At 39.3% G+C, this 26822-nt stretch overlaps 1 protein-coding gene across 6 annotated transcripts in view; it reads left to right on the top strand.

The window, feature by feature from the left end:
• Positions 1-3717: 3717 nt before the first annotated feature.
• The window catches only part of KDM6A (lysine demethylase 6A), a 204510-nt gene continuing 181405 nt past the window's right edge, over positions 3718-26822 (top strand). For 4 of the 6 annotated variants that reach the window (XM_044235739.1, XM_044235738.1, XM_044235736.1 and 1 more), the window contains exons 1-2: positions 3719-4229; positions 4444-4507. In XM_044235739.1, the coding sequence (XP_044091674.1) occupies positions 4069-4229; positions 4444-4507 (225 nt within the window). In that variant the 5' untranslated portion in view covers positions 3719-4068. Of the gene's footprint in view, positions 4230-4443; positions 4508-26822 lie in introns of all 6 variants that reach the window. The other 2 variants (XM_044235737.1, XM_044235740.1) reach the window with 2 other exon arrangements.

The following is a 26822-nucleotide window of genomic DNA, read 5'->3' as shown; positions in this document are numbered from 1 at the left end:
GGCCTCCTCTGGCATCATTCTGGTTGGGGAAGGGAAAGCACTGCCTTATCACTTTCAGGTAGGGGTGGGAGAAGTCCAGGTTCCTTACTTAACCTTGGTTGATTGGGGGAAGGGGAAGGTCTTCTTGTTACTGATGGATGTGGATGGTTGTTCTGGCTCCCCAGTAGGTCTCCATTGATATTACCCTGGCTGGGAGACAGGGCAGTGCCTCTTTAGGGCCCCCCACTTTGCTTCCATCAATACTATGGGAGCGGTAGCCTGGTTACCACTGGTAGTAGGCCTCCTCTCACACCAACTCAGCAGGGAGGTATCACTACCTCCAACTACCATTTCTGTTGGTTTGGAGTGGAAGTCCAGCCTCCCCAGTGGGGTGGTCATGGTGATTTGAGGTGTCTCTTTACAGCCTGGCGAGGGTAGAAATCTAGGTTCCTGGTAGGTATGCGTAGTCCTGATTTCATTTAGAAGTCCCAAAACTATTTTGACAACTGAAGTTTTTGTAATAACTGAAAGTCTGTCTGTACTTGGTTCCCTATCTCCCCTCAGCCCTTACTCTGTATTTATTTTTGTCATCAATGTGTTTGGATATAAGTTGGATAATCACCAGTGAGTATGGGAAGAGCTGGTAAGTTCTTTTGACTTTTTATCTGTATGGGTTACATGACACTAACATTATGAACTACATATTCCTAAATGCTTCAGGTTAAGTATGTAGTTCTTTGAAGGAAAGTTGAATTTGTTTTCCTGTAATTGAATAGGCTTCTTCTCTGATATTAATTGATGGTACTTACATAAGTATTAACTACAAATTATACACTAATTAATCCATAATCGGACTCAGCATGACACAAATTTATATAATTTTAAAATGCTGATTTACCTATGCATATATTTAGTCATATTAACTTGGTAAATTCAAATTACTCTCCCCTGCTCCTACTGTATTAAGTTAGAATTATGAAATAAGAATCAGTTGTGATATGAGGTTTAATTTTAGAATAAAGGTGGGGTGTACCAATATTGGTATTATATGCTTTAAGTAAAATGCGAATTAAAACTATGTGTTGGATTTATAGAGAGGTCAGGGAGAATAAGGAGGCAGTGATTGGTAGAGTGGTGATCAATACATTTAGAACCCAGTACGTGAAAGCAAGAAAGGATTTTGGAAATTCCAACCTACATTCCTTCCTCTCTCACTCTCTCCCTTCCTTTTTTTCTTTGCGGTCTTTGAAAGTATCTGGCACTTTACCTACCTTATGGCATTTAATATTCAAAATAATATTGCAAAGTGGATATATTTTCTTTTTCACAGATGCGGGCACTGAAGCTCAAAGTGGACTAACTTGTGTAAGGTCACCCAGCTATTAAGTGGTAGAGTTAGGATTCGAACCCAGAGCTGTATGATTTCATAGCTCAAGCTCCGGCTCAACCTCTCTGCCTTCCATATGGGTTTTCAGATTCATTTTACATAGAAATAATCACACAATCATTTATTTCACCATTTCTTTCTTCAGTGAGGACTTAAACCTTGGAGGCTTCATACATATTGTATTTACACTTATTTGACAAATTATAAGCTATTTGAGATCTAAAAAATTACATAGTGATAAAAAGATTGATGTTACTGTATAAGAGTTGTTTCATGCTTCATAATGGAGGATGGAGTTCTGTAGTTGGACTAGACATGACTCCAGCTTAGTTGGTAAGTAAACTTCTCAAGGTCACACAGCCTGTGCAGTAAGGATTTGAGTCCAGGTCTGTGTCACTCCAACGCCATCCACTGCATCCACTCAGTGCAATTCTGCTATTATCTAGTCATAATTATGTGGTGGGAAAGGTTTTGAGGGACTTGGGGTGGTAGTCTTACAATTCTTAAGGGCTTGAGCCAAGAACCGCCAACTCCAGGAAGATGGCCAAATGCTGGCTGAATTTTATCTGTGTTTGTGCAAGTCTAAGTGTGTGTGTGGAGAGGGAAGATCTTGGTGTCAAAATCTCCCAGGCTTTGAAGGTCATGTTTGTGACAAAGTTAACAATGCATGTGTTAATTTAGCTGTAGGAAACATTTGGCTCTCTATACTCATTCAAATAAAATAGAATACCACAAAGAATGGAAGAGGTGTTTCAGAGAAAGTAATTAAACATGAAATATAATCTATATGAAACTACAGTTTGTTAGTCTAGTTACTGGTCTCAGGGGAACAATTTAAAACCGTGTCTGTGTGCAAAATCAGTTGGGATTTCTACAGCTTTTCACTGAATACTGCTAGGATTACTGAGTCAGCACTGAATTGTCTTCCTTATATTTTGAAATCCAAGTTAAATATATCATGTCTATTGGTTATTAAAAAATAGAAAAGAGTCCATGTTTATAAAGAAAACCTTGCCATCGTATGTCCATGAATTAATCTTTTCCTATCTCTGAAGCCTGGAGGTGTGCCTTGTAACAGATCTATTATATGAGACATACCTTACTAAATTTGTCTTTTGAAAAGAGTAATGGACTAAAGGCACATTTTCTTTTTCTCCCAATTACACTTCGGATTGAAAACCAGAGTAGTGACATTTATTCACATCTAAGATACGGTCAGAACAAGAAACTGTTACTGTTGTCTAAGGCATGTTGTTGGGGGTAGAAAAGGCTTTTCTGGGTTGCAAGCTGTGATAAGGATCTCAACTACGTCTTCCCTTAGGCCTGTCTACAAGCAGCCCCAACTCTTCCATGAAGGACCCCCTGAGATCAGCAACAGAAAGCGAAACCAACATTCTGGAGATCTGCTTAACAACTGTCATTTTCTTGCAGTATCATAACGAACTACCACTAACAAAACGCAGGTAGTACGAAAATTTGGCCCCAAAGTGCCGCCAACAGACCTTCGGCGGTGGGGAGCCGTGATCGGTGAGCCAGACCCCATGGGCGACTCTTCATTCCCTCCGGCCGGGGGTCAAGAAGACTTCCCCCTTCACTTTCCGCGCTAGTGAGGGGATCTGGGCAGGGAGCGCAGGCCTGGCTAAGGGCGGCGCCCAAGCCTCCGGGCTGGGGCCAGCAGCCGCTCCCGGAGCGCGCTCTTCTCGGAGGCCATTATTTCCAGCGGTGCCAAAAGTGTGCGCCTTCTTCGGAGGGCGGAGGTCAGGGGCCGTGCGCCGCCACCCGGCGAGGCGACCCTTACCAGGCCCAGTGAAGCCCGGGACCCCCCGGAGCGCGGGACAGCAGAGGCCGTGGTCTGGGCCTACCGCCGAACTCTCCGGCAGGCAAAGGCCGTCCATTGCGTCCTCGCTCACTGCTCACGCCCGCCGCGGGCGGTGCCGGACCTCGCCCTTCCCCACCGCTCCCCTTCCCCCACACCGCCTCCCCCACCCCCCCGCCCCATCCCGCCGCTGCTCCGGAGGTGACTCGGCCCGGACCCTCCATTCTCTGCCCCAGTGTATTTAACTAGCACAACCTATCTGCCTGCTGCCTCTTGGTGCCAACCCTTTCCCCCCGACAGACGGGCCCAGCAGCCAACCACCGGCCAGAATTGGCCTGCGTCCCGCTCCCCGTCGGTGGCGGCCTCGGTGGGCGGGGTTCGGCAGCTAGCAAGTTAAGTGGAGCCACGGCTGACGTGAGTCAACAAAGGTCACGTGAGGCGAGCGGGCAGCGCCGATTGGTGGCGCTGCCCGGGCGCGGAGGGGGGGTCACGGCGGCGGCGTGGGGTTCGCTGTGTGACACAATTACAACAACTTTGTGCTGGTGCCGGGGAAGTTTGTGTCTCCTACGAATACCCCCCTTGCCCCCCAGTCCCGCGCGCTCCGGCCGTTCCCGCCGTCCCCGCCTGTGGCTGTCCCCCGCCCGCCCCCGCGATGTGACCCTACAGCCGAGCCGCCGCCGCTGCCGACCCGGGGGCTCCGCAGCCCCTGCCGCCGCCGCCTTCACCGCCGCCGCGTTGGGATTTTTCGTCGCTGCCGTCCGCGGCGGAGGAGGAGGCGGCGATAAAGTTGGTGTGCCGGTCCCGAGCGGAGACTGTGGGCGTCGTTGCGGGCCCCGGCCCGGGGGGGGGGGTGTCGGCGTTGGAGTTGTGAATTCGCTGCGTTTCCATGAAATCCTGCGGAGTGTCGCTCGCTACCGCCGCCGCTGCCGCCGCCGCTTTCGGTGATGAGGAAAAGAAAATGGCGGCGGGAAAAGCGAGCGGCGAGAGCGAGGAGGCGTCCCCCAGCCTGACAGCCGAGGAGAGGGAGGCGCTCGGCGGACTGGACAGGTACGGGCCGCCGTCACCCGCCCGGTCGGCTCCGGACGGGCTGGCGCCGCTCTCCGGGGAAGCCCTAGCGCGGCTTGCCTCTGGCGGCGGCGGGGCGGGCACCTCGGCTTGGCGCTCTCTGTGCGGTAGCCGCCGCCGGGGCCTCGGGCTCGGGAAGGGGTGGATCGGTGGCGTTCCCCGAGCTCTAACGAGCCGCGTGTCTCTCTCTCCACAGCCGCCTTTTCGGGTTCGTGAGGTTTCATGAAGATGGCGCCAGGACGAAGGCCCTACTGGGCAAGGTAAGGCAGCCCGCGGGCCGGAGCGCGGACACGGGCTCCCCGGCCGGCGCCTGGCTCGCCCCGGGCCCAGCGGCCCGACAGGCGTTCATTGTGGCCACGAACGATGGCCGAGGGGCTTCCGGAAAACTATTTCCTGCCTTTGCTCTCCCCCACCCTGGGATACCTCGCTTGTACCCTTGCGAAATCGCTCTCGCCTCTTGTAGCTGGAGGAACAGAGGCAGCAACGCTTTGGGGCCGAGCTCAACCGGGTCGACAGAATCGCCTCTCATTTTACGGCTTTTTGGAAGTAGACCGATGATCTCCCAGGTGCCTGTTCAGTGTCAGGGGATCATAAATGTGTGCAGATATCCCCAAATTTCTGACTTACTTGCCTTCCGTGGTTTTTATTCTTTTGCTTCAGGCAGGCTGTTAATAATGTCTACGGTTAACCAAACGTTTTGGGCTTTTCTGCGTCCCTGCTCCCAGAAGGGGGAAGTTGCACGTAGTTTAGGGCCGTGAAGAGTTTGCATTGGGCTGTTGACATGCATCTCAACTGCTGGGTGTTTTACCTGAAGTTAGGTGACTTGTTTACTTTTTGGGTCTTTCTGCCATAGAAATTCTGCAGTTATTTTTAAGTGTGCTTTCTTCTTGGAGTCTCGTTTCCTGTGTGTCTGACCGGGGAGGCTAGGGTGGATTCGGGGTGTAGTCTCTGTTTATTTGTGTGGAAAGTTGTTGGCACTGTCATTTAGTTAAGTAATGGCTGCTCCTATCGGCCCAAGATGGCGGGACAGGGTGGGAGGAGAAAGTGAAGGGGGGGGCTTGGGGGGAGGGAGGAGAGGTAAACATGGAAATAAATAGTAGCGATGAATAGGCCTCTCCTTCGGAGTGTGTAGCTCGATGGTGTTTAATGAAAATTGTCCAAGATGATTTGCATATAGAATTCTTGTACCTTTGTCAAGCTTGGAAGCAGCATTCATAAGCCTGGTAAATGCTTATCAACCTGTAGCACATTTAGTTGCCCATCCGTAAGCTTTTGAACAAAGGCTGTGGAGTCTCAATCTGTCTGCATCAGTTTGTCTCTCCTGACCAAAATATGATTGAAATGATATTTGTACGCTTTCTTAATTGGGACCGTGAAACTTGGAGTGTGTGCGATAGGTGTTGCATCCGTTAGACATTTTCTTTTCAAGCTGAAATCAGTAGCTTTGCGTTTGACACCTAGCCTTATTGTTAGAATTGAGAAGGAAGTTTGAAATGACTAAGGCCTAGGTTTTTATTCTTAAGTTGATTTTTTTTTTTTTTTTTTTTTTTTTTTTTTAGTTCTCAGTTTTTGTCTGTAGTTTGGTTTAGAAGAGTTCCTAATTCCTTTTATCTGTAATTGTTTTTGTTACAGAGTAACTAAGTGTAAGGGGTTTCAATCACAAATAATGACGAGAAAGCTAAACAGAAATAATCCTTTTCAGTAAGCCTAGTGCCTTTGACTGATACAGAAAACTTGAATTAAACTTTGGCGATGTAGGTATTCATTGGTTTCATTAAAATTATCACTGGAAAAATGAGTAGTGACTAGCTCCGAAATGACTTAAGCTTCAATAATTAAAGCCTTGAAGATTTTTTTCTTAGTACTTAAGATACTAAAAATAATTGACTGCCGTCAGTGTTGTCATTTAAAAAGATTAAATAAAATATTTAAATATAAGGAGCATCACTTTATTTGGACTGATTATTAACAGTCTGACTTGGGGTTTGTAAAATGGTTTGCAAAGGTGACACATTTGGAAAAGTTTGGCTGAATCTGTTGCTTTTTTTTTTACGGTAAAGAGGAAATAAGTGGAATCTGAGGTTTCATGTGGATAATGTGTAAAATGCAAGTTGATGAATTCATGTCTCAGGATGCTTGCATTTAGTAGATTCCAGCGGATAGTGCTTAACATTGGATTTCAGATTGTAATGTTGAACCCTGCAGTTATTATGCGCTATTGTGTTTAAATGTTAAAGAACTCAAGGTTTTCAAATATCTTTTGTGAAAGTATGCATTACTTTCTAGATGTTTGAATACAGTAACATGTTATAAATGAGAAACTTGTGAAGCTTCACTATATTTTGGGGAAGAATTAAGACTTTATAAAATACTGGATAATCTGATGAATTAGTGAGTATTTCGTTGAGGGGAAGAAAAAAAATAATTTTTATTACTTCAGACTTGGTGCTTGTGAGGTCCTACCTATTTAGGTCAAGACTCATTAGCCTTAACATTAAAACATTCTAGAGTATGTGCTTGAAACCTCATGCAGTTCCTGTGAGCCTGAACATACCAGTGAAATGTGTAATGTAAAGCTTGACATTATATAAGTTCACACCTTGTGTTCGAATTGGATTCCGAGTAGAATGAATGAGCTGGGGTCCTGCTTCTGGAAGTACTGAATTATTTAGCTTCACCCATGTTTTGAACAGTCCTGGGGAACAACAGATACGTGTGTGTGTGTGTGTGTGTGTGTGTGTGTATGTGTGTGTGTAATGTTGAGCTGTGTTGGTTTTAGAATTTTTACTCTCGGAAAGTCTTAAGAAAACAAGAGTAGGTTTTTTTTGTTGTTGTTGTTTTTGTTTTTTGTTGTTGGGGTTGGTTCAGGCTACTTACCTGAGGGCAGGTAATGGAATTGAATGACTCTAACTGCCAGTCCTCCACCCCCCCCAACAAATTTGGTTTGCACCTTGTGGAACTGTTCTATTTCTGACAGAAACTTAGCTAATTACTACTTGTTTTCAATGTTTTCATTCCTGTATGTTTTGTTGGATCTTCTTTCAAGCTTTAAAATTCAGATTTTGTGGGTCTAAGAAAAAATAACTCTCGACTTAGAAGCTTTGGAAAGTTTTAAACATAAGTGTCTCTTACTTGCCCCTAAACTTGTATGTACCCTTTCCACGTGTGACAATATTTTATCCAAACTGCTGATTTCTTTTACTCTCTGTTTTGTAAGATTCATTTATATTAAATTCCTTAAAGGAATTTCTGTTTGTATGATTGCCATTTGATATATAATGCTTGGGGTTTTGGATTAGAAAAATAAATTAATAATATGGTATATTATTTTTGTAGTAATATCTTTAAAAATATCCAAAAATTGTAAACACTGAGTGGTTGCTTAATCAGAGTTTTTGAATACAGCATGATCTTGACCATTTGCTCTTTGAATTAATGCTGATCATTAATCTTTTGGTAACATAATAATTCAAGATTCTCACATTTTAATTACAGTGGAGTTATTGAAAAGTATTAAATAAAACATTTGAACAAATAATGTAGACTTTTTAAGTACATTTTTGAAAATACTTTGGCTTAATCTTTTTTTCAGTTGGATAAGGATTTGCATTGAAGCATCATAGCAATATATAGCATAAATATAGGAAGAATAAATAGTAATACTATAAGTAAATATAGGAAGAATAAATATAGTAATACTATAAGTCATATTTATAGTAATATAATGCTAAAGGGCTGGGGAATCTTACCTGTGTCGGGGCGCTATTGCTAAAGTACACAGTTTTTCATTTTGAAGTAGGTTTACATCCATTTTAAGTTTGTCCTGAGTACTTTCATTGGAACTTTTTTTTTATAATTCTGTTAATCAGTAAAAGGATTATGTAGAATACCTAGAAGAAGTGATGGGTTGTTTACCATTTGGAAATGTGTGTTCTTTTTTCCCTAGGAAATAATTAGCATTAAAATAGTTGGCATTTAAAATTTTTTTGGTAATGGTGGTAGTTTAAAATCCACTAAGGCATATATATTTTCCTAAATTTGGTTTGCTTACATGTAGATGGTAGGGGAAAATTATTAGGTCAGTTCTAAAGGTACCTTATTTATACTATAGTACTTAGAGGTTGATGATTTTTTTATTTTAATTTTTTTTATTTATTTATTTGACAGACAGAGATCACAAGTAGGCAGTGAGGCAGACAGGGGTGGGGGCGGGGAACAGGCTGCCCGCTGAGCAGAGAGCCTGATGCGGTCTCCATCCCAGGACCCTGGGATCATGACCTGAGCCAAAGGCAGAGGCTTTAACCCACTGAGCCACCCAGGTGCCCCAAGGTTGATGATGTTTAAAATTATTCTGTATTATGTTTTTGTTGTTGTTGTTGTTTGTTTATAGGCACTTAAAGGGATATAAGAAGGTTTAGTGTTTGGATTACAAAAGTAATCGTAGAATAATGTCATGCTTTGTGTTTGAAAATTAGGTTTTTTATTTCATGTGTTTATAAAAAGTATTTTCTTGTTTGGAAAGTTGTCTTGTAAGTAATGATCGTCATTGTTTACCTGGAGAAGGTCTCATGCCATTATTACATATTTCCTAAAATTTTGCTATGTTGCTGGTAATAAAAGCTATAGAAAGATTACAGAAATGTTCGCATATCTGGGCACAAATTAGAACTGCAGGAAAATATAAACAGGTATTCAAGGTTTGGCCTTATTCACTCGATGCCTCTTTCTGTGCAATCAATTACAAGTTGAAATGACTAGAGAACATTTGACGGCCACCTCTAGATATTTTAGGTTAAGAAAAACTGCCTGAGATACAGGTTTTTGTGACTTAGGTGGTAAAGTGGAGTGATGGGCCACTTGTTTTAAAGTGAAGCTTCAGTGCTTGGCTAGCTACGGAGTAAAAAATCTTACTCTGACTTGATTATGTAACATCTAGTTTTTATTTGTATATTGCCAGTATTCTTCTGCAGATTTGAAAGGGTGTTTGTTAAAGTTTATTTTTACTTTGAAACTCATTGTGATCCTTTGAGCTTTTTGAAACTGATGTTAAGGACTGATAACGCTGTGCATTATTAATATTATTTTTGAAATGTGGTATCCAGAGAGCTAATTTATGTTACAAAAACATCACCAGACTGTCTAAGAATTGAAATGATGGTTAGGTTATTTAGGGCCCACATGTATTTATTTGTAGACTAGTTAATTAATGAAATTTATTTAATGAATGCAAAATTGATAGTTTTATGTACTCTAAGTGAAGCTTTACATGTAATTGTATCAGTTTTGCGTATTGTTAACAGTACATTAGAGCAACAAACATTGACTACATTAAATGCAAGCCTTCTATGCAGGGAATATGAAGATAATATAGATATCCCTTGCCTGCACTGAAAACTTAAGCTCCTTAACAGGAGTGAGATAAGTATAAGAATGATATAGCATAGGAATGTCAGTGCCAAAAGAATAGTGTAAAGTGTCCTGAAAGTTTATGATAAGGGTCAGTTTTACAAGTTAGAATGGCTGTTTGTCTTTTGGCTAACCATAGAAACATTGATTAGCAAGCAGACACAAAGGCAGTCACTGGAACCTGCTCCGGTAGCATGTGAAGTCCCAGGTCTTTGTCTTTGTAGGTAGTCTAACAAGAACCTTGCTGGAAAGGTGCATTGGAGGCACCTGTAGCGATATCCCAGAATTACCTAGTCCCAGTGGAACACAGGGCTGAATGGGACTCATAGAGTTACACTTACACTGTATAGAGTATTAGGATCCTGGGTTTGTGGATTCTTAGACCCTGTTTGTACACAGGTGGAGGTGCCTTTACAGTATTTCTAGCCAAGTCACATTAACTTGACCATCATTCATTTCACCAGTGAAAACTTGGTGTCTAAAACCCCTTTTCCTACCTGACACATTCCAGGGCTGACTGAAGTAAAGACAGGAGATAACAGTGCCTTTGCAGAGTCCTGTCCTGGCTCATGTCCTCCTCATGTCTCTCACTGTTAGATTTCACTATTCTTGGACTGTGTATTCCTGATTTGGGAGTTTAAAAAGTTAACTAACTGCTTTTGGATTTTAGGTTATTAGAGTTAACTGATAGTTGCTAGTTTAAGATTAACTAAAGCATCTGAGACCCACCATATTCTGATGTATTTTAGTTTTTTTAAACATTTAATGAGAATTTCTATTATGTAACATATTCTCTGTCAGACACTTAAAACTAAATTATTTAATTAAACTATTACAATACACTTGCAAGTTTAATTGGTTTATTTACATTTGTGAGATATTGCAGAATGGTGTCTGGGCTGGTTTAATTTACAGACAGCCTTTTCCATGTTTTCAGGTATGTTTCAACAAATTACACACTTTGAACACTGGACCTCAAAAAAGAAAAACAAAAGACCCTGTTAGCTCTTCATGCCTGGGCACTTTTATGGACTGGACCTTTTTTCTCTGGGTGGGTGGTGCTGGAGGTGGGCAGGCATTGATGGCTTCTGCAAAACAGTACTTGCTTTCTTGGATTTTCAGTTAGTTTACTGTTGGTACAGTTGTAAAATCGAATTTCAGAGTTTTACCCTAGGCTGGGCCTCAGTAGAATGGCTACTGTTAATAGGATGAGGATTCTTTCTTTTCTTTTCTTTTTTTTTTTTTTTAGGATTATTTCTTAATGGTGTTTCTTGATTTGGGTTTTAGCAAGGAATCTTGTAATTTTGTTTAGGAAAACGTGATTTAAGATCAGATTTTAGCTTTTAGTATATGTTGAAAGGATAATCTGCTGTGTGTTCTCTTCCCTCTCTGATCTCATTTTATAGTAATACTTATCTTTGGATTCTTGGAATCCTTGAATGAGTGTGCATGGGTCAGTTTAAGAAGTTCTCTGACCACGGTTTGGAAGGATACTCAGTAAGTAAATAAAGGTCATCTTGGAGTACAAAATAACTCTAGGGTAAGGAGGAGGGGAGAATTTAAACTTCATACTTTAGAGATTTCTGTACTGGTATTTTTTGTTTTTTTTTTTTAAACTTTAGATATGTATTACTTTACAAATAATACAGTAAGCATCCTGATAGTGAGTACACTGGAATTATATTTTGGTTGATTAAAAATGGATTTTATTCTACCGTGTGTGTTGAGATAACTGTAAAGGCGTTGTCAAGTTGTGATACTTTCTAACTGGATGGTCCTTAAGTGAGGATGGGGTCTGTGAAGTAGAGATGTGCCTATTAGGTCTTATTTCTTTGCCTTTTAGGTGGCTTTGTGATTTGTCACTATGCAATCTTCATTTTTTTTTTTTTTTTTAAGATTTTATTATTGACAGAGAGAGTGCATACACACACAGGGAGAGGCAGAGGGAGAGAGAGAATCTCAGATTCCATAGGTGCTGAGAGTGGAGCCAGGTCCCCCCTCCCCCCCGCCCCATCTCATGACCCTGAGATCATGACTTGAGCTGAAATGAAGAGGCAGATAGATACTTAACCGAATGAGCTACCCAGGCCACCCCTGCAATCTTCATTTTGATCTTTAGCATCTGTTTCTTTGATGAACTTTCCTTTTGGGCCCCTTATTGCCCAGGTTGACCTTTGGGACCTAATTAAGAGCTTGGGAGTGATGCCTTATTTAGACAGTTTCAGGGTTCCCAGGCAATTTTTGGGCTGTTTGCCGCAGAGTTTTATTTTCTTTCTTTATTTTTTAATCCGTTTTTTCTTTTATTCTGTCTTTTCTCTACTTTTTTACATTGTTAAAATTGTTGTCATTCTATTAATGTATTCTGATTTTTTTTGTAGTTCAGGTTTGTGGAAGTATTTTGTGTTAGAATATATAAAAGATGCTGCTGCTGCTAAGTTTATTCTCAGGAAGAAAGTTGGACTTTGTTACAGTTACGAGATTTATGTGAGGTTATCTAATACATTTTAATTTACAATAGTGGAAGAAACCCTTTTAGATAAAGGGTTTTCAGGCTATGGATCTGTTGCATTATGTTCATTAGATCCTTTTCTTCTTTAAAAAAGTTTGTTGGGGAAAATTTCCAGTATTTTCAAAAGTGAAGAAAACCAACCAGCCATCACTGATCATTACCCATTTCAGCTATTTTCAACTCAATGACCAGTTTTGTTTCATCTATATTTTGCCCCTCACCCCCATTATTTTGAAAGACATCTCAGGCATTAGTCTTACCATTTAATCCATAGATATATCAGTTTGTCTCCGAAACATAGCCATAGTGCCCTTATTACACATAAAAATAACTTTTTTTTTTTGGTAAAGATTTTATTTATTTACTTGACAGAGAGTGGTAGAGCACAAGTTGGGGGGAGCAGCAGAGGGTGAGGTAGAAGCAGCAGGCTCCCTGCTGAGCAGGGAGCCAGGTGTGGAGCTCTATCCTAGGACCCTGGGATCATGACCTGAGCTGAAGGCAGATGCTTAATTGACTGAGCCACCCAGGTGCCCATAGAAATAACTTCTTAATAGTATGTATTTTTGGGGCCTTGATTTTTTGACATATGGAAGAATTATTTCTTTGGAAAACTAGAAGAAAACAGATAATTAGCTGAAATATATATGAGTTTGTGTTTCAATATTGTGGAAGGATTCTGTAATAGAATCTAACATAATATGGGGCAAAAGAGATAATTTTGCCTAAGAACTTTATGACTCTTAGTTCATTGAGTCTGGGTCATTTATACATTTAGAGGAAATTTGTTTTTAAGATACAGTAGTTAAAATGTTTTACGTTTTTGAATTTCAAATATCAGAATGAGAACTAGAAAAGCTTTGGTTTTGCTTGGTTGATTTTGAAATGTTTGCTGACCTGCTGTGGTGAAGCACTGTGCAAAGTCTTTGGGCAACAGTAAGACCTGGCCTCTGCCCTTATAGTCTTTGGAGAAAAGTGTATAGACTGAGTGATCATATGTTGTAGTAAGTATAATAATAAAGTTGTGTACGCAAAGTACTGTGAGCTCTCAAATGACAGAGCCAATAAAGCAGTTAAAGTTTTTGATTATGGGTAGTTTAAATTATCCACACAGTTTCCAGCATTTTGGAACATTTAATTTTGACTGGAGAAGTAAGTAGGTGAGGGAAACTCCACGAAGATGTAACATTTCATCTTGGTCATCGAACCTGAGTAGAGGTTTAGCAAGAGCAAGGAAAGGGCAGACAGTTGGAGGTAAATGAAGTTAAATGGTGTTTGAGGAATTGCGAATAGTTTAGTGTGAGTAGAGGGTGTCATGGTGGAGTTAGGAGAAGGTAACTGAGCACATGAAGGCTCACATCACTGTAGGCCATAGGAGGCCATAGGATGTTTTGGGACATCATTGAATTCATCTCTCATTCAGGGGGAATTGACATGACCAGAGTAGATTTTATGGGACTATTATTGGCTACAGTAAGAAGGATAAAGTGGAGGGGAAAGGATCCTACTTGTGAAGTATTGGTGGTTAGATAGCAACATAATGGATTTTAGAGTAGAATTCTGCTTCTGCCACTTACTAGATGTGTGATCCTTTGACAAATTATTTCATCTTTCAGAGGCTCAGCTTTCTCATCTGTAAAATGGAAGTGGTCATAGATTCTGGCATGCTGTTGCATTTTGTGTTAAGAAGGAAAGTGCTTGGCATTGGTCCTAGCATGGAAGGTGCTCAGTACAAGAAACAAGTTACTACCTTCTTGGAAAAGACAGTTGAGTTTAAACTAAGGCTATAGTTCAGGAGTGAGGGTGGAGATAGAGGCAGATTGGGGAATCTCTGAAAAAGAATCCTAGCATCTCACTCTGGCTTTCTTTCTTTGTCTAACCACATCTTAAGTCTCCGAGACACTGTTCTAGACTTTCTTTACTCACTCTGCCCCCAACTTACACATAAACTTGACTGCCATTTGATTACTTTAGTTGGGCATCTTGAAGGCACCTTAAACTGAACATATGCAAACTGAATTTATCATTGTCTTTGATGATTCTTATCTTAATAAATGGCAGTTAATCATTTTTGCCAGAAACCACTTAGAAAGTCCTAGTAGTCTGCCTATCTTGTCATTTCTCCATCTTAAATTTCATGTCTGTTTCTCTCCATTCTCACTGTCATTATTCTGATTGAAGCCATGATCCTGTCTTTGACTTTGGAAATAGCTTCATACAGTTTTTTTTTTTTTGAATATGTATACTTCTACATAGTACAAAATTGAAAAGTTACATGAAGGGTGTTAACAGTAAAAAGAAAATCTCCCTCCCACACCATCTCCCATTTATTTCATGGCAGGCAGCCACTGATAAAAGGTATATTGGGTAACTTCTTATATCAACACATACAAAAGCATATTCTGCTGTATTTCTCTCCCCCACACAAATGAGGTCATATTGTATACAAGTCATTAAAATACTTTGATTGCTATATGAAAATGTTAATAGTTTCTAATGAGTTGCCTTGGGTTTGACAGTTCTCTCAAATAGTGAGATGTTAGTTAGGGGATTGATTTGGGTTATTTTTAAGTTCTTTTGATTTTGAGGTTCTATTACTCCTTTTATACATGATACTGAGAATAGAAATTCTTCAACACGTGATGGTCTTAGTTGGAAGTATTCATGTGTGTTTTCTTAAGATAGCAGTTGCAGTTGCTGTGAACTGTCAATTGGTAAATTTTGGTAAATTTTACCAAATGGTAAATTTTGCTTTCGTATTTTGGTTTTATTATTGACTAATTATCAGGTTCTGTGATTACTAACTTAATTCACTCTCTGAATGTTTATAGAAGTAGCCGTAGTTTATATTACTTTATAATCCTGTATTTGCAGGAGTCATTCATTTCCTTGGTTTATTCTTGTTTTTATTACAGGAAAGGAAAAATTGGTAAACTTGCGTTCTTGATTAGTTGAAAACTGTACAAGGCTTAGTGTGTTAACTTATTTCATGGCAAAATATATTTTCATTTTTCAGTGCTCATGTTAGAGCTATAACAGTAGTACTTTATTTCTTGGGAGCCATTAACCCTTTTAGGGTCAGTGTAGCTGCATACGTTTTGTATATGATTTCAGGGAGTGTATGGATCCCTTTGAAGCCCAACTGTGGACTCCATTATTTTCAGTTAGTGTAGTTCACTTATTCTTGAGTAGAGGGGTAGATGTGTTAATGATGGGAGTATGTTGGGGAGAAAGGAAAGCCTTAGAACCACTGGGTTGGTTAGGCTTAGATGGCATGGATTTTTACCACACAGTCTGTGGTATTCTATGACCACTTCACATATTCTTTCAGATTCTTCTCTGGTTATTCTAAGAGTGCTAGGGGAAGAGAATGTGAACTGATCGCTAGAGAACTTACTGCTCTAACTGGAAAAATAGCCGTATGCACGTGTCCTTCTAACATAGTAAGTAGGCTTTAGTGTTGTTTCTTTAGTCTGGGTGTTCAAAATGATGTTTTGGGTTGGGAGGCTGTGTGATATACTGGGAAGAACAATGGATTAGAAAACTGAAGACCTGAGTTTTAGAGTCTGCTGCCAACTTTAGTCAAGTTGCTTAATTGATATGGTCTCAGTTTTACCATCTGTTAAGATGAAAGGTGGGGAATTAAAAATTTTTAGTGACTAGCGCCAGAATTCTAGGTTAACTATTCATTTGTTTTTAGGATTGACCCAGTTCTTTTAAGCTGTTGACCCAGAAGGGGAGGGCACAGTAGAACTTTGTTGTTCTAGATGGTAATTTTCTTTGATTTCAGCCTCAAGTGTTCAGGATCAGACACCAAATGAATGCGGAGACATAATGGAACTGAGAGTGGTATGCTTTTGTTAAGCTAGTATGATATTAGCCATTCAGTTAGTCTTTGATTTGAAAGTTAGTATTATTTATTAATGGCTAGTGTTTGACTTCTCCAAACTGCTTCTTATAGTTGGGACTATAATTTATTAGGTCAGATCTGATATTTCTAATTATAGAAGATGTGTGTAATCACTGTTTCTGTGTATTGGTAAAAAGTGTCACATTGAAGGGGTGCCTGGGGGCTCACTCAGTTAAGCCAGACTCTTGTTTTTGGCTCAGGTCCTGATCTCATGGAGCCTGCTCTCATTCTCTTTTTCTTACTTTCCCTCTTCTCCCCACTTTTGCTTGCACACTCAACCTCTCTCTTTCTTAAAAAAAAAAAAAAAAAGGTCACAGTGAATAAATGTATATTGCTAGGTATTGGGCATTTGGGTGTTAAAAAATGAATAAGGCACCTCTGTTTCCCTAAGAGCAGTAGTGGGGCATTTTGTGATTAATTGAATGTAAACTTTTATTATTTGATTTTGCTGTGTGTGTGTGTGTGAGAGGGAGAGGGAGAGGGGGAGAGAGATAGATAGATAGATAGATAGATTACAGTTTCATTATAAGCCTATTAGTTAAAAAGATAGATTTGGATTTTTTTAAAAGATTTTATTTATTTGTCAGAGAACAGGTGCGTGTGTGCACGTACACCAGAGGCCACAAGTTGAGGGGAACAGCAGAGGGAGTGGGAGAGCAGGTTAACCAAGTGAGTCACCCAGGCACTGCTAGATTTGGATTTTCTTAAGGAGAAACTTCTTGTTTTGTTTAACAGCCTTTCAGAGATGATAAATGTATAAAATGAAGTGGGTTTTCTCTCATTGAAGTTATTCAGATTTGCTCATTGACACTACTTGGCCAGGTTGTTACAGACAACATTCAGACATCAAAGGATAGCTTTTACTGTTACCTATAAAGATTACCTAGCCCTTAAATGTCATGATTCTATGAAAAGATGTAACTGAATCCTGAATATCTGAAGGAAGAGCTGGAGTCCTTACTAATCTGATGGATTTTTTGGCTCTTAGTTTGTCTTGTTGGACTTGGATTGTCCTTATAAAAGTGGACATCACATTTGAAATTGGATATCATGAATACATTATTGTATTAGAAATTATTTTGTATTGGCTTTTTAAAATTTTGACTTTATTTTGGGATGATTACAGATTCATGTGAAGTTGTACGAAACAGATCTGATATACCCTTTATCCATTTTCTCCCAGTGGTAGCATCTTGCAAAAGTGTACTACAATAAATATCACAACCAGAATATTGACACTGATATAATCAAGATATAGAACTGTTCCATTACCATAAGTATCTGTCTTGTTTCTGATTTATAGCCACTCCTCCCACCCCCCATTCCTAACCCCTGACAACTGTTAATCTGTTCTCCATTTCTGTACTTTTGTCATTTGAAAAATACTATATAAATGGTATCATATAGGGTATGTCCTTTTGGGATTATCCTTTTTCAGAACTCCCTGGATTAATTGAAGTTGTTGTATGAATCAGTAGTTCCTTTTTATTGTTGAGGAGTACTCCGTGGTATTGTTACCACATTTTCTTTAACCATTTACTTGTGAAGGACATCTGAGTTATTCCTAGTTTTTGGCTTTGCGAATAAAGCTGCTATGACCATTTGTGTACAGGTGTTTTTGTGAACCTTAAGTTTTCCCTGCGATAAATGCCCAAGAGTGCAGTTGCTGATAGTTACATGTTTAGTTTTTTAAAAAACCGCCAAACTGTTTAACTGTTTTCCAGAGCAGCCCTACCATTTTATATTCCCATCAGCAGTCCCCCACTGTGTTCCAGTTTCATTACATCCTTGCCAGCATTTGGTGTTACTGCTCTTTCTTATTTTTGACATTCTGATAGGTGTATAGTGATCACTGTGATTTAAATTTACATTTCCCTCATAGCTGATGATGTTGAACATCCATTATGTTCCTACTTTCCATCTGTATAACCTCTCTGGTGAAGTGTCTGTGTTTTTTGCATTATTTATTTAAGACCTCCTTTTTCTCTAATATAAACATTTAGAGCTATAAATTTACTTTCTTGCTACTTAACTGTTTCCCATGTTCTTATATATTGTATTTTCATTTTCATTCAGTTCTACACATTTTTTTTTTTAAGTTTCTTCTGAGCTTTCCTCTTCGATCCATGGACTGTTTGGTAGTGTGTTGTTCAGCTTTTTAGGTATTTGGAGATTTTCCTGTTCTCATTCTGTTACTGATTTTTAGTTTGGTTGTCTTACTGAAATTATTGGTAATTTTATTTGCTCTGAGGTCCACTTTACCTGATAGTAATGTAGCCAGTCTTTTTTAAAAACATGAATATTTACATGATCTGTCTTTTTCCATATTTTTACTTTCAATCTACCTGTATCATTGTATTTACAGTGATTTTTTTTTTTTTGTGGACAGCATATTGTTAGATCATTTAAAATATTCTTCCAGTTACTCTTTTTAATTGGTGTATTTAGACTACACTTACGGTGATTACTGATATATTAAGGCTTAAGTCTGCTATTTTATTATTTTTTATTCAGTCTGTTTCTCAGGTCTTATTTCTTAAGTCCTTATGGGTTACTTGGATATATTTTTGGGTTCCATCTTGATTTCTCATATTTTTTAGGTATATTTCTTTGTATAGATGTCTTGCTGTGGATATTGTGATTTATATGTAAATTACCACTATCTTTGGGTCCCGAGGTTTCACTAGTTTGAGTGTAGTGCAGAAACTTTACTTTGGTCTAGGGTCCTTTCGCCCTCTACTTTAAAATACAACTTTCTTTATGTAACATTGAACATCATGTCAGATGGTGTGATAAATTTTGCTTCAGCCAGCAAATAGGATTTATGAAACTCAAATGTAGTGTCATAGTCTGTTATACTTACCCCTAATTTTACTTCCTCCAGTGTTCTTTTTCCTTTCTGAAGTCCAGCTGCCTTCTGCTTTCATTTCCTTTCTGTTTAGAGAACTTTCCAAGCTTCTTTCAGGTAAGTTTGCAAGCATCAAATTCCCTTAGTTTTTCTGAGATTGTCTTTAATTCCCTTCATTCCTGAAGGATATTTTAGCTGTATATAGAACTCCCAGTGTACAGTTCATTTGTTTCAGTATGTGAAAAGTGGCCTATTTTCTTATGTTCCCTATGTTTTCATATCAGAAATTTGCTATCATTTGAATTGATGCTTCTCTATAAGTAATGTATCATTTTTCTCTGTTTTTTAAGAATTTTTCTTTGTCTTTAGGTTTCAGGAGTTTAATTATGATGTATTTTGGTATGGATGTCTTTAGTTTTATTTTATTTGGGGTTTTAGTTTTATTTTATTTGGGCTTTTTCTACCTGTGGATTAATGTGTTTCACCAAATACTGGGAATTTTCAGGCATTGTATCTTCAAATACTTTTTCAATCCCATATGCGCTTTTGGGAATTTGATAAACACCCTTAACTCTATTGTTTTTGTCCCATATGTACCTGAAGCTCTGTTACTTCTTTTTCAGTCTTTTTTCTTTATTTTTTAGGTTATCTAAATCCTACTGATCTGTTCACTGACTTTGTCTTATTTCAGTTCTATTGTTGAGCCCATCCAGAGAGTTATTTTGGTTGTTTTATTTTTCAGTTTTATAATTTCCATTTGGTTCTTTTAAAATAAGTTTTCTTCCCTGAGATTTTCCATTTTTCCATTTATTTCAAGAGCAGCTGTAATTGCTCATTGAAGCATTTTATGTTGACTGCTTAAAATCCGGGATAATTCATTCACAACCTGGATCATCTCAGTGTTGCATGTATTGGTTGTTGTTCCTCATTCACATTATATTTTTATGGCTTTTGGTATAGCGAGTGACTTTAACTATATCCTGTACATTTTAAACATCACATAAGAATTCTTGATCTTGTTCCTTTTTTTTTTTTTTTTTTTTAAATAGTAGGCAGTCTCCTTGTTGAGGTGTAGTGCAAGGACTGGGGCAAGTGTGTATGTTCAGCTTCTTACTGGGTCCTACAGACAACCATTCTAGCAAAAATAAAACACTGCATCATACTGTCTTGGTGGAGACTGATGGGATGTAAGTTCAGCTTCTCCCTTGTCCTTACTGACATCTTCTGGCAAAAGGTAGGCACCAGTTTATACTACTTTGTTGCCTCTGAGTGGGAGGTATAAGATCAGCTTCCTGATGGGATGTGCTTCCCCAGCAAGAGAGAAATGGAGGGCGAACTCTCACCACCACTCTGTTGTAGGGTGGAGCAGAAGCTTTCTACTTTGTGCCGCTGCCCTGAGTTGATGCCAGTTGGGGAGTGGTTTAGTTTCACTGCTGAATGGGTATGGAGGTTCAGCTCTGTACTTCCCCCTGCTGACACCAGGGATGGGAAAGTGGAATGCTGATGGGCTCCAACTCACACCATCTTGTTCCGTCTTGTTGATGCCATTTGAGGCTGCAGGTTCAGCTTCTCCCTGGTTCCTGTTGACACTGGGCATGTGTCATGTGTTGTGTGTCGTGTGTGTGTGTGGGGGGGGTGGTGAAGTGTAGTGGTGGCTAATCCTGTCTCACACAGCTTTGTTAAGTCTGTTTGCTGCTGGGTGGTGGAAGTGGCCCAACTTGCCCTTGATACTGTTGGCACTACCTTAAATGGGTGAATCTGAGCACCACTGGCTTCCACTGGGTGTCGGGTATGGAAGACCAGCTTCTTATGTAGCCTTGCCACTAACCCAGCAGGGTTTTTTGAGTCCACCTCCACCTCCTCCTGGACCTGAAAGATCAGCTTCCTACCTAGTTTCATCTATACTGTCCTGGTAGGGAAGGAACTTCAGCACCCTTGTGAATGGAATAGGAGATCAGTTGCCTGTTTTGTCCTGCTAATGATAGTTGGATTGACAGCCTGTCCTCCCTACTCTGGCTGAGAGGAAGGGGCATATGGAAGATTTAGCTGCGGGCTTGGCCCCACTGAAACTGGGAGGGTTCACGTGCATGTTTGTGTGTGTGGATCTTTTGTTGAGGGTCTTTGGCTAGAATATGGTGGGTATTACTGAAAAGGTTTCTGTTGGTAAGCTAGCCTTTTCTTAGTCCTTTGGTTATGAGGAGAAGACTTTTCTTATGACTGTAGTATTGGATGGGGGAGCTTCTGAAGCAGCACCTTGGCCCAGAAATGTGGGAAACAATAAGAAAACCAAGGGAACTCACTGCCTTGTCATTCCTTAAGTCCTGCTGTCTCTAGGAAGTCTGCTGCCTTTTTTCCACCTATCAGCCACTTCCCATACTTGCTTGTTATGTTATGTCTAGGATTTTTTTGGTGTGAGAGGGAGTCTGGCAGGAATGAAGGTATTCTATTTTGGCAGAACTGGAGTTGATTTTTCTTTTTTTAATTGAAAAAAAATTGAAGTATAATTGGCATATAATGTTAGTTCCCATTGTATAGCAGTAGTGATTTGACAACTCTATACCTTATACTAAGCTGCAAGTGTAGCCACAGCCTGTCCCCATACAATGCTGTTGTAATACCATTGGCTGTATTCCCTATGCTTTACCTTTCATCTTTGTGACTTACCCTCCATAACTAGAAGCCTGTACCTCCCACTCAACTTCACCATTTTGCCTGACTTCCCAACCATCCTTCCCTTGGGCAGCCACCAGTTTGTTGGTATTTAAGTTTTCCACTAACTTCTACAGTACAGTTGACCCTTGAACCATGGGGATGGGAGTTAGGGGTGCTGATCCTCTGTGTAGTTGAAAATTCAGGTACAACTTTTGACTCCCACCAAAATGTTAGCTACTAACAGCCTACTGTTGACTGGAAGCCTTACTGATAAGATAGTCAATTAACACATATTTTGTATGTTGCATGTATTATATACTGTATTCTTGTAGTAAGCTAGAGAAAAGATGTTAAAATCTTAAGGGCGAGAAAATACATTTACAGTACTGTTGTATTTATAAAAAAACCGTCTGTGTAGAAGTCAACCCATGCATTTCAAACCTGTGTTGTTCAGTGGTCAAGTGTAATTCAAGTTTAAATTGTGAAATTTTTTTACCTAAAGATATTGGTCACATGGATAAAGTAAGTCTTAAAATAAAATTTGTAGTAAATCTTAATTTCAGTGATTTTAGTGATCATGACATGATCCTTAATTTACAAAGCTATTTCCTTCTATCAAGGCTTGAACTCTAGCTGTATTATTTGGGAGACAAGGTTTAAATAACCACAGCGCTTGCTTTTGAACATCAAATGCTTTCTGTTATATTTTTTAAAGGAAGCACATATTTACATAGAAACTAAAAGCTAAGCTGGGTTATAGCAGACTCTCACTGTTTTGGTTTGCCATCAAATAGCAGTTCCTTCCTTCCTCTTCAGTTTCCCATCCCAAATATACCAGTACAACAAAACATTTTATTCCTTTTGCCACATTAAGGCCAGCAAATGAGAACAGAATCCCTTACCCAAAATCTTAAAACACTTAGAATAGGAGAAGTAACTCAGAAGTTTTTTAGGAAGAAGAGGAGAGGTGGTATATTTGTTTCCCTAGAATCTCAGTGAAAATAACAGAACTTTCTAGGTAGGTGGCATCGGTTCACCTAAGGCAGAGGGTAAGTAATTTTGGCAATGCATGCGTTAAAAAATGCTACAGTATCAAAATGAAGGGACTTTTTAATAATTCTTTCCAGCTATAAATTCTGGACTTCTGTCCTTTCTGTTACTCTTTTGAGCGTGTTATAGTGCAATTTGTATAGAAACAGAAACTTGATTTTTAAAAAATGTATGAATTTCTCTTAGAATAAGTTTAGCACTTATTTAAGCAGTTAGTTTCTGTGTAACATGCTGATCATAATGAGAAATGGTAAATATTGTGCATTCTTCTTTGATCCTTTAGTTATTTTAGATTGTGTTGTTTAATTTCCATGTATTTGTGAATTTCCCTAGTTTTTTCTTGACTGATTTCCTAATTTTACTACATTCTGGTCACAGAGTATAGCTGTTATGATTTTTTAAAATCCTTTAAACTTATGGAGACTTGCTTTGTGGTTTATCCTGGAGTATGTTGTATGTACACTTGAGTAGAATGTGTAGTCTGTTGTTGGGAGGACTGTTTTACAGATGGCTTTTTAGTCTTACTGGTTTATAGGGTTATAGTCAGTTCTATTTCCTTGTTGATCTTTTGATTATTGAAAGTAGAGTATTTTAATCTTAGCTATTGTTGAATTGTCTACTTTTCTCAGCTTTTGCTCTAAGTGTGTTGAGTTCTGTTATGTGTGTATTTATTTTTAATTGTTATCTTCTCTTGATGAATTGGCCTTTTTGTAACTATAGCATGTTCGTCTTTATCCCTAATAATAGTATTTGTTTCAAAGTCTATTCTGTCTGATGTTAATATAGCCACTCCAGCTCTATTTTGATTACTGTTTGTATGGTATGTATTTTTTTTTTAAGATTTTATTTATTTATTTGACAGAGAGAGAGAGCGAGCGAGCACAAGCAGGGGGAGAGGCAGAGGGACAGGGAGAAGCAGGCTCCCTGCTGAGCAGGGAGCCCAATGTGGGACTCCATCCCAGGACTCTAGGATCATGACCTGAGCTGAAGGCAGTGGCTTAACCAACTGAGCCACGCAGTCGCCCCTGAATGGTATGCATTTTTACATCCTTCTAGTTTTATCCTATTTTGTCTTTGAATCTAAAGTATGTGCTTTTTTAGGGAGCATATAGTTGGATCATGCTTTTTTATCCATCCTGCAATTTCTTTTAATTATGTTTACATTTTAGGTGATTACTGTTAAGTTACAGTTTCTACCTACCATTTTGCTGTTTGTCTTTATGTCTTGTGTTGTTTTTATTCTTTGTTCCCCTATTTCTGTCGTGTGTGTGTGTGTGTTAGATATTTTCCAGCATACTATTCTAATTCATTTTTTGTTGAATTTTTCATGTTATTTTTTTTAATTTGCTCTGGACCTTAAAACAAGTTCCGATTAACACCATCTTAATTTCAGTAGTATACCAAGACTTTGTTCTTGTACAGCTCCATTCCCCTTTGTGGTGTTATTGTCATATGTTACATCTTTGTATATTATATTCTCATCAGCACAAATAATTATTGCTTTATTGAGAGTCTTTTAAATCACGTAGGACAAAGTAAACTTCACAAACCAAAAATGCATTTATACTCCTTTTATATTTACTTGGGTAGTTACCTTTTTTTTTTCTTTTTTAAAGATTTTATTTATTTATTTGACAGAGATCACAAGTAGGCAGAGAGGCAGGCAGAGAGAGGGGAGAAAGCAGGCTCCCCGCAGAGCAGAGAGCGTGATGCGGGGCTCGATCCCAGGACCCTGGGATCATGACCTGAGCCGAAGGCAGAGGCTTTAACCCACTGAGCCACCCAGGTGCCCCTTGGGTAGTTACCTTTAGTGGTATTTTTTTTTTCTTGTGATTTTGAGTTATTGTGTAGTGTTCTTTCATTTCCATGTGACTGTCTTTTGTATTCCTTGCAGCATAGGTCTGTTAGTGACACATTCACTTTTTGCTAGTAACAAATTCAGTTTTTATCTGTAAAATCTTAATTTCTCCTTAATATTTACAGATAATTTTGCTGGATATAAAATTCTTGGCTGACCATCTTTTCGTTTCAGCACTTTTAACATGTCATCCCATTGCCTTTGGGTTCCATGGTGTCCGATGAAGAAATCAAATATTGATCTTATTAAGGATTATACTTATTATACATGATGAGTCACTTCTTTCTTGTTGCTTCTAAAATTCTCTTCTGTTTTTCCTTTTGATAGTTTGACTATAATGCTTCTCAGTTTGGATCTGAGTTCAATTTATTTAGAGGTTATTAAGCTTTTTGGATGGGAGGTTAATCTTTTTATTCCTGTTACTTAATGTGGAAAGTTTTCAGCCATTATTTCTTTAAATATTCTTTCTTTTTCTCAGCTTTCCTTTTGTGATTGATGTGCATGTTTTGGTATACTTCATAATATTCCACAGATCTCTGATATTCTGTTCATTTTTCTTTTTCCCTTTCTGTTCCTTGACTGGATAATCTCTTGATTTATCCGTAAGTTCACTGATTGATTCTGCCTGCTCAGATACGCTGTTGACCCTCTGTAGTGAATTTTCCAGTGAAAATTTCAGAATTTTCTTTAGTAAATTGTTGTACTTTCTATTTCCTACTTCTTGTATATATATAATTTTTCTGTTTATTGATATTGTTCTTATACTTTGCTTTAGTTCTTTTATCTTGGCTTCCCTTTGTTTTTTGAACATAATTTATGATAGCTAACTTAAAATCTTGTTTAGTAAGTCTGTCATCTGACCTTGCTCTGGGACCGTTTCTGTTGATTGCTTTCTCCTCTGTGGGTGGACTATATTTTTTCCTTTGCAGGTCTCAAAATTTTGGTTGAAAAGTGGGCATTTTATAGCTACTCCAGAAAGCAGAACGTTCCCTCTCTGCAGCATTTGTTTTTGTTAGTTTGTTGTAGTAGTTTTTTGTTTGCAGTGACTTTTGTGAACTAATTTTCTCTTGTATTGTCATTGAAAACTTTCCTTGTTTATCTTCGTGTTTAGCTAACTGTTAAACAAAGATTTCCTTAATTTCCTGGAACCAGTAAGTCTCCCAGTCTTTGCTAAGGGTGCTGCTTTGAGTGAAGGCAATTGACAGCTCTGCCACAGCCTTCACTTTTGTCAGAGAGAGCCTGTGGACTTCTTAGGTCTCACCAGGTACGTGCATAGCCTGGCCTGTATCTGGGCTTGGTCTTCTTGATTTCAGGTTTTTCATATTTGTTGGAGCTTTTCAAAGGTGTTAGGAATATTTCATTCTCCCACTCTTTCTTTTAAGGTTTTTGGTTATTTATTGTATGCTCCAGATGTTACCCACTGTTTCAGCAGGTCGCGAAGTTAAACAGTTTTCTGGGATTGTTTGTTTCTTTTTTTCTTTCAGATTTTACTTATTTATTTGGGAGAGAGAGCAGAGAGTACATGGCGGGGAAGGGAAGGGCAGAGGGATAGGAAGAAGCAAACTCTCTACTGAGCATGGAGTCCAATGCAGGGTTCCATCCCAGGACCCCAGGATCATGACCTGAGCTGAAGGCAGATGCTTAACTGACTGAGCTACCCAGGTACCCCTGAGATTGTTTCTGACAGATGCTTCTGGATAAAGGGTTTTTTTTTTTTTTTTGCGTGGTTAAACTCCAAATCAGCTCAGTAGCCTATAAGGGGGTCTTCTAGGGAACCATCAGAAAGGTAAAAAACAATGACAGATTTTCTAGGAATGGGGCTCTGAAAGAGCTTTAGCCTCCTGCTTGCTTTACTGCAAATTCATGCTGTTAATTTTCAGGTCTACCTTGGAGCTGCCTGGAGAGGCTGGTACTAGGGCAGGTTAAAAAGCCACAGAGGTCTCTGTTTTTACTAAGATTCAGCCATTTTTCTTTAGCAAACCCTTTCCAGAATGCTGAGAACGTTTGGTTAGTTTCTAGAGTTATTAAAAGGTTGATTACAACAATGTATATTTGTTAGTTTTCTCTTGGGAGAATTGTTGGATGGAGGTCCTTATTCGCCATTTTCATTGATGTCCTTGTGCATTCTTTAAAGGTAAAATAAATTTATTACTTCATGCAGATCATTCAGATTGTATTCAGAGCTGCAGTATTTTGCCATCGATTAAAAAAAATCCTGGGTGGCTCAGTTGGTTGGACGACTGCCTTCGGCTCAGGGCGTGATCCTGGAGTCCCGGGATCGAGTCCCACATCAGGCTCCCAGCTCCATGGGGAGTCTGCTTCGCTCTCTGACCTTCTCCTCGCTC

This window comes from Neovison vison, chromosome X (assembly GCF_020171115.1).
Source record: "Neovison vison isolate M4711 chromosome X, ASM_NN_V1, whole genome shotgun sequence".
Lineage (NCBI taxonomy): Eukaryota > Metazoa > Chordata > Mammalia > Carnivora > Mustelidae > Neogale > Neogale vison.
Note: the sequence above shows the minus strand (reverse complement) of the source record. Positions and strands in the feature narration are given on the sequence as shown.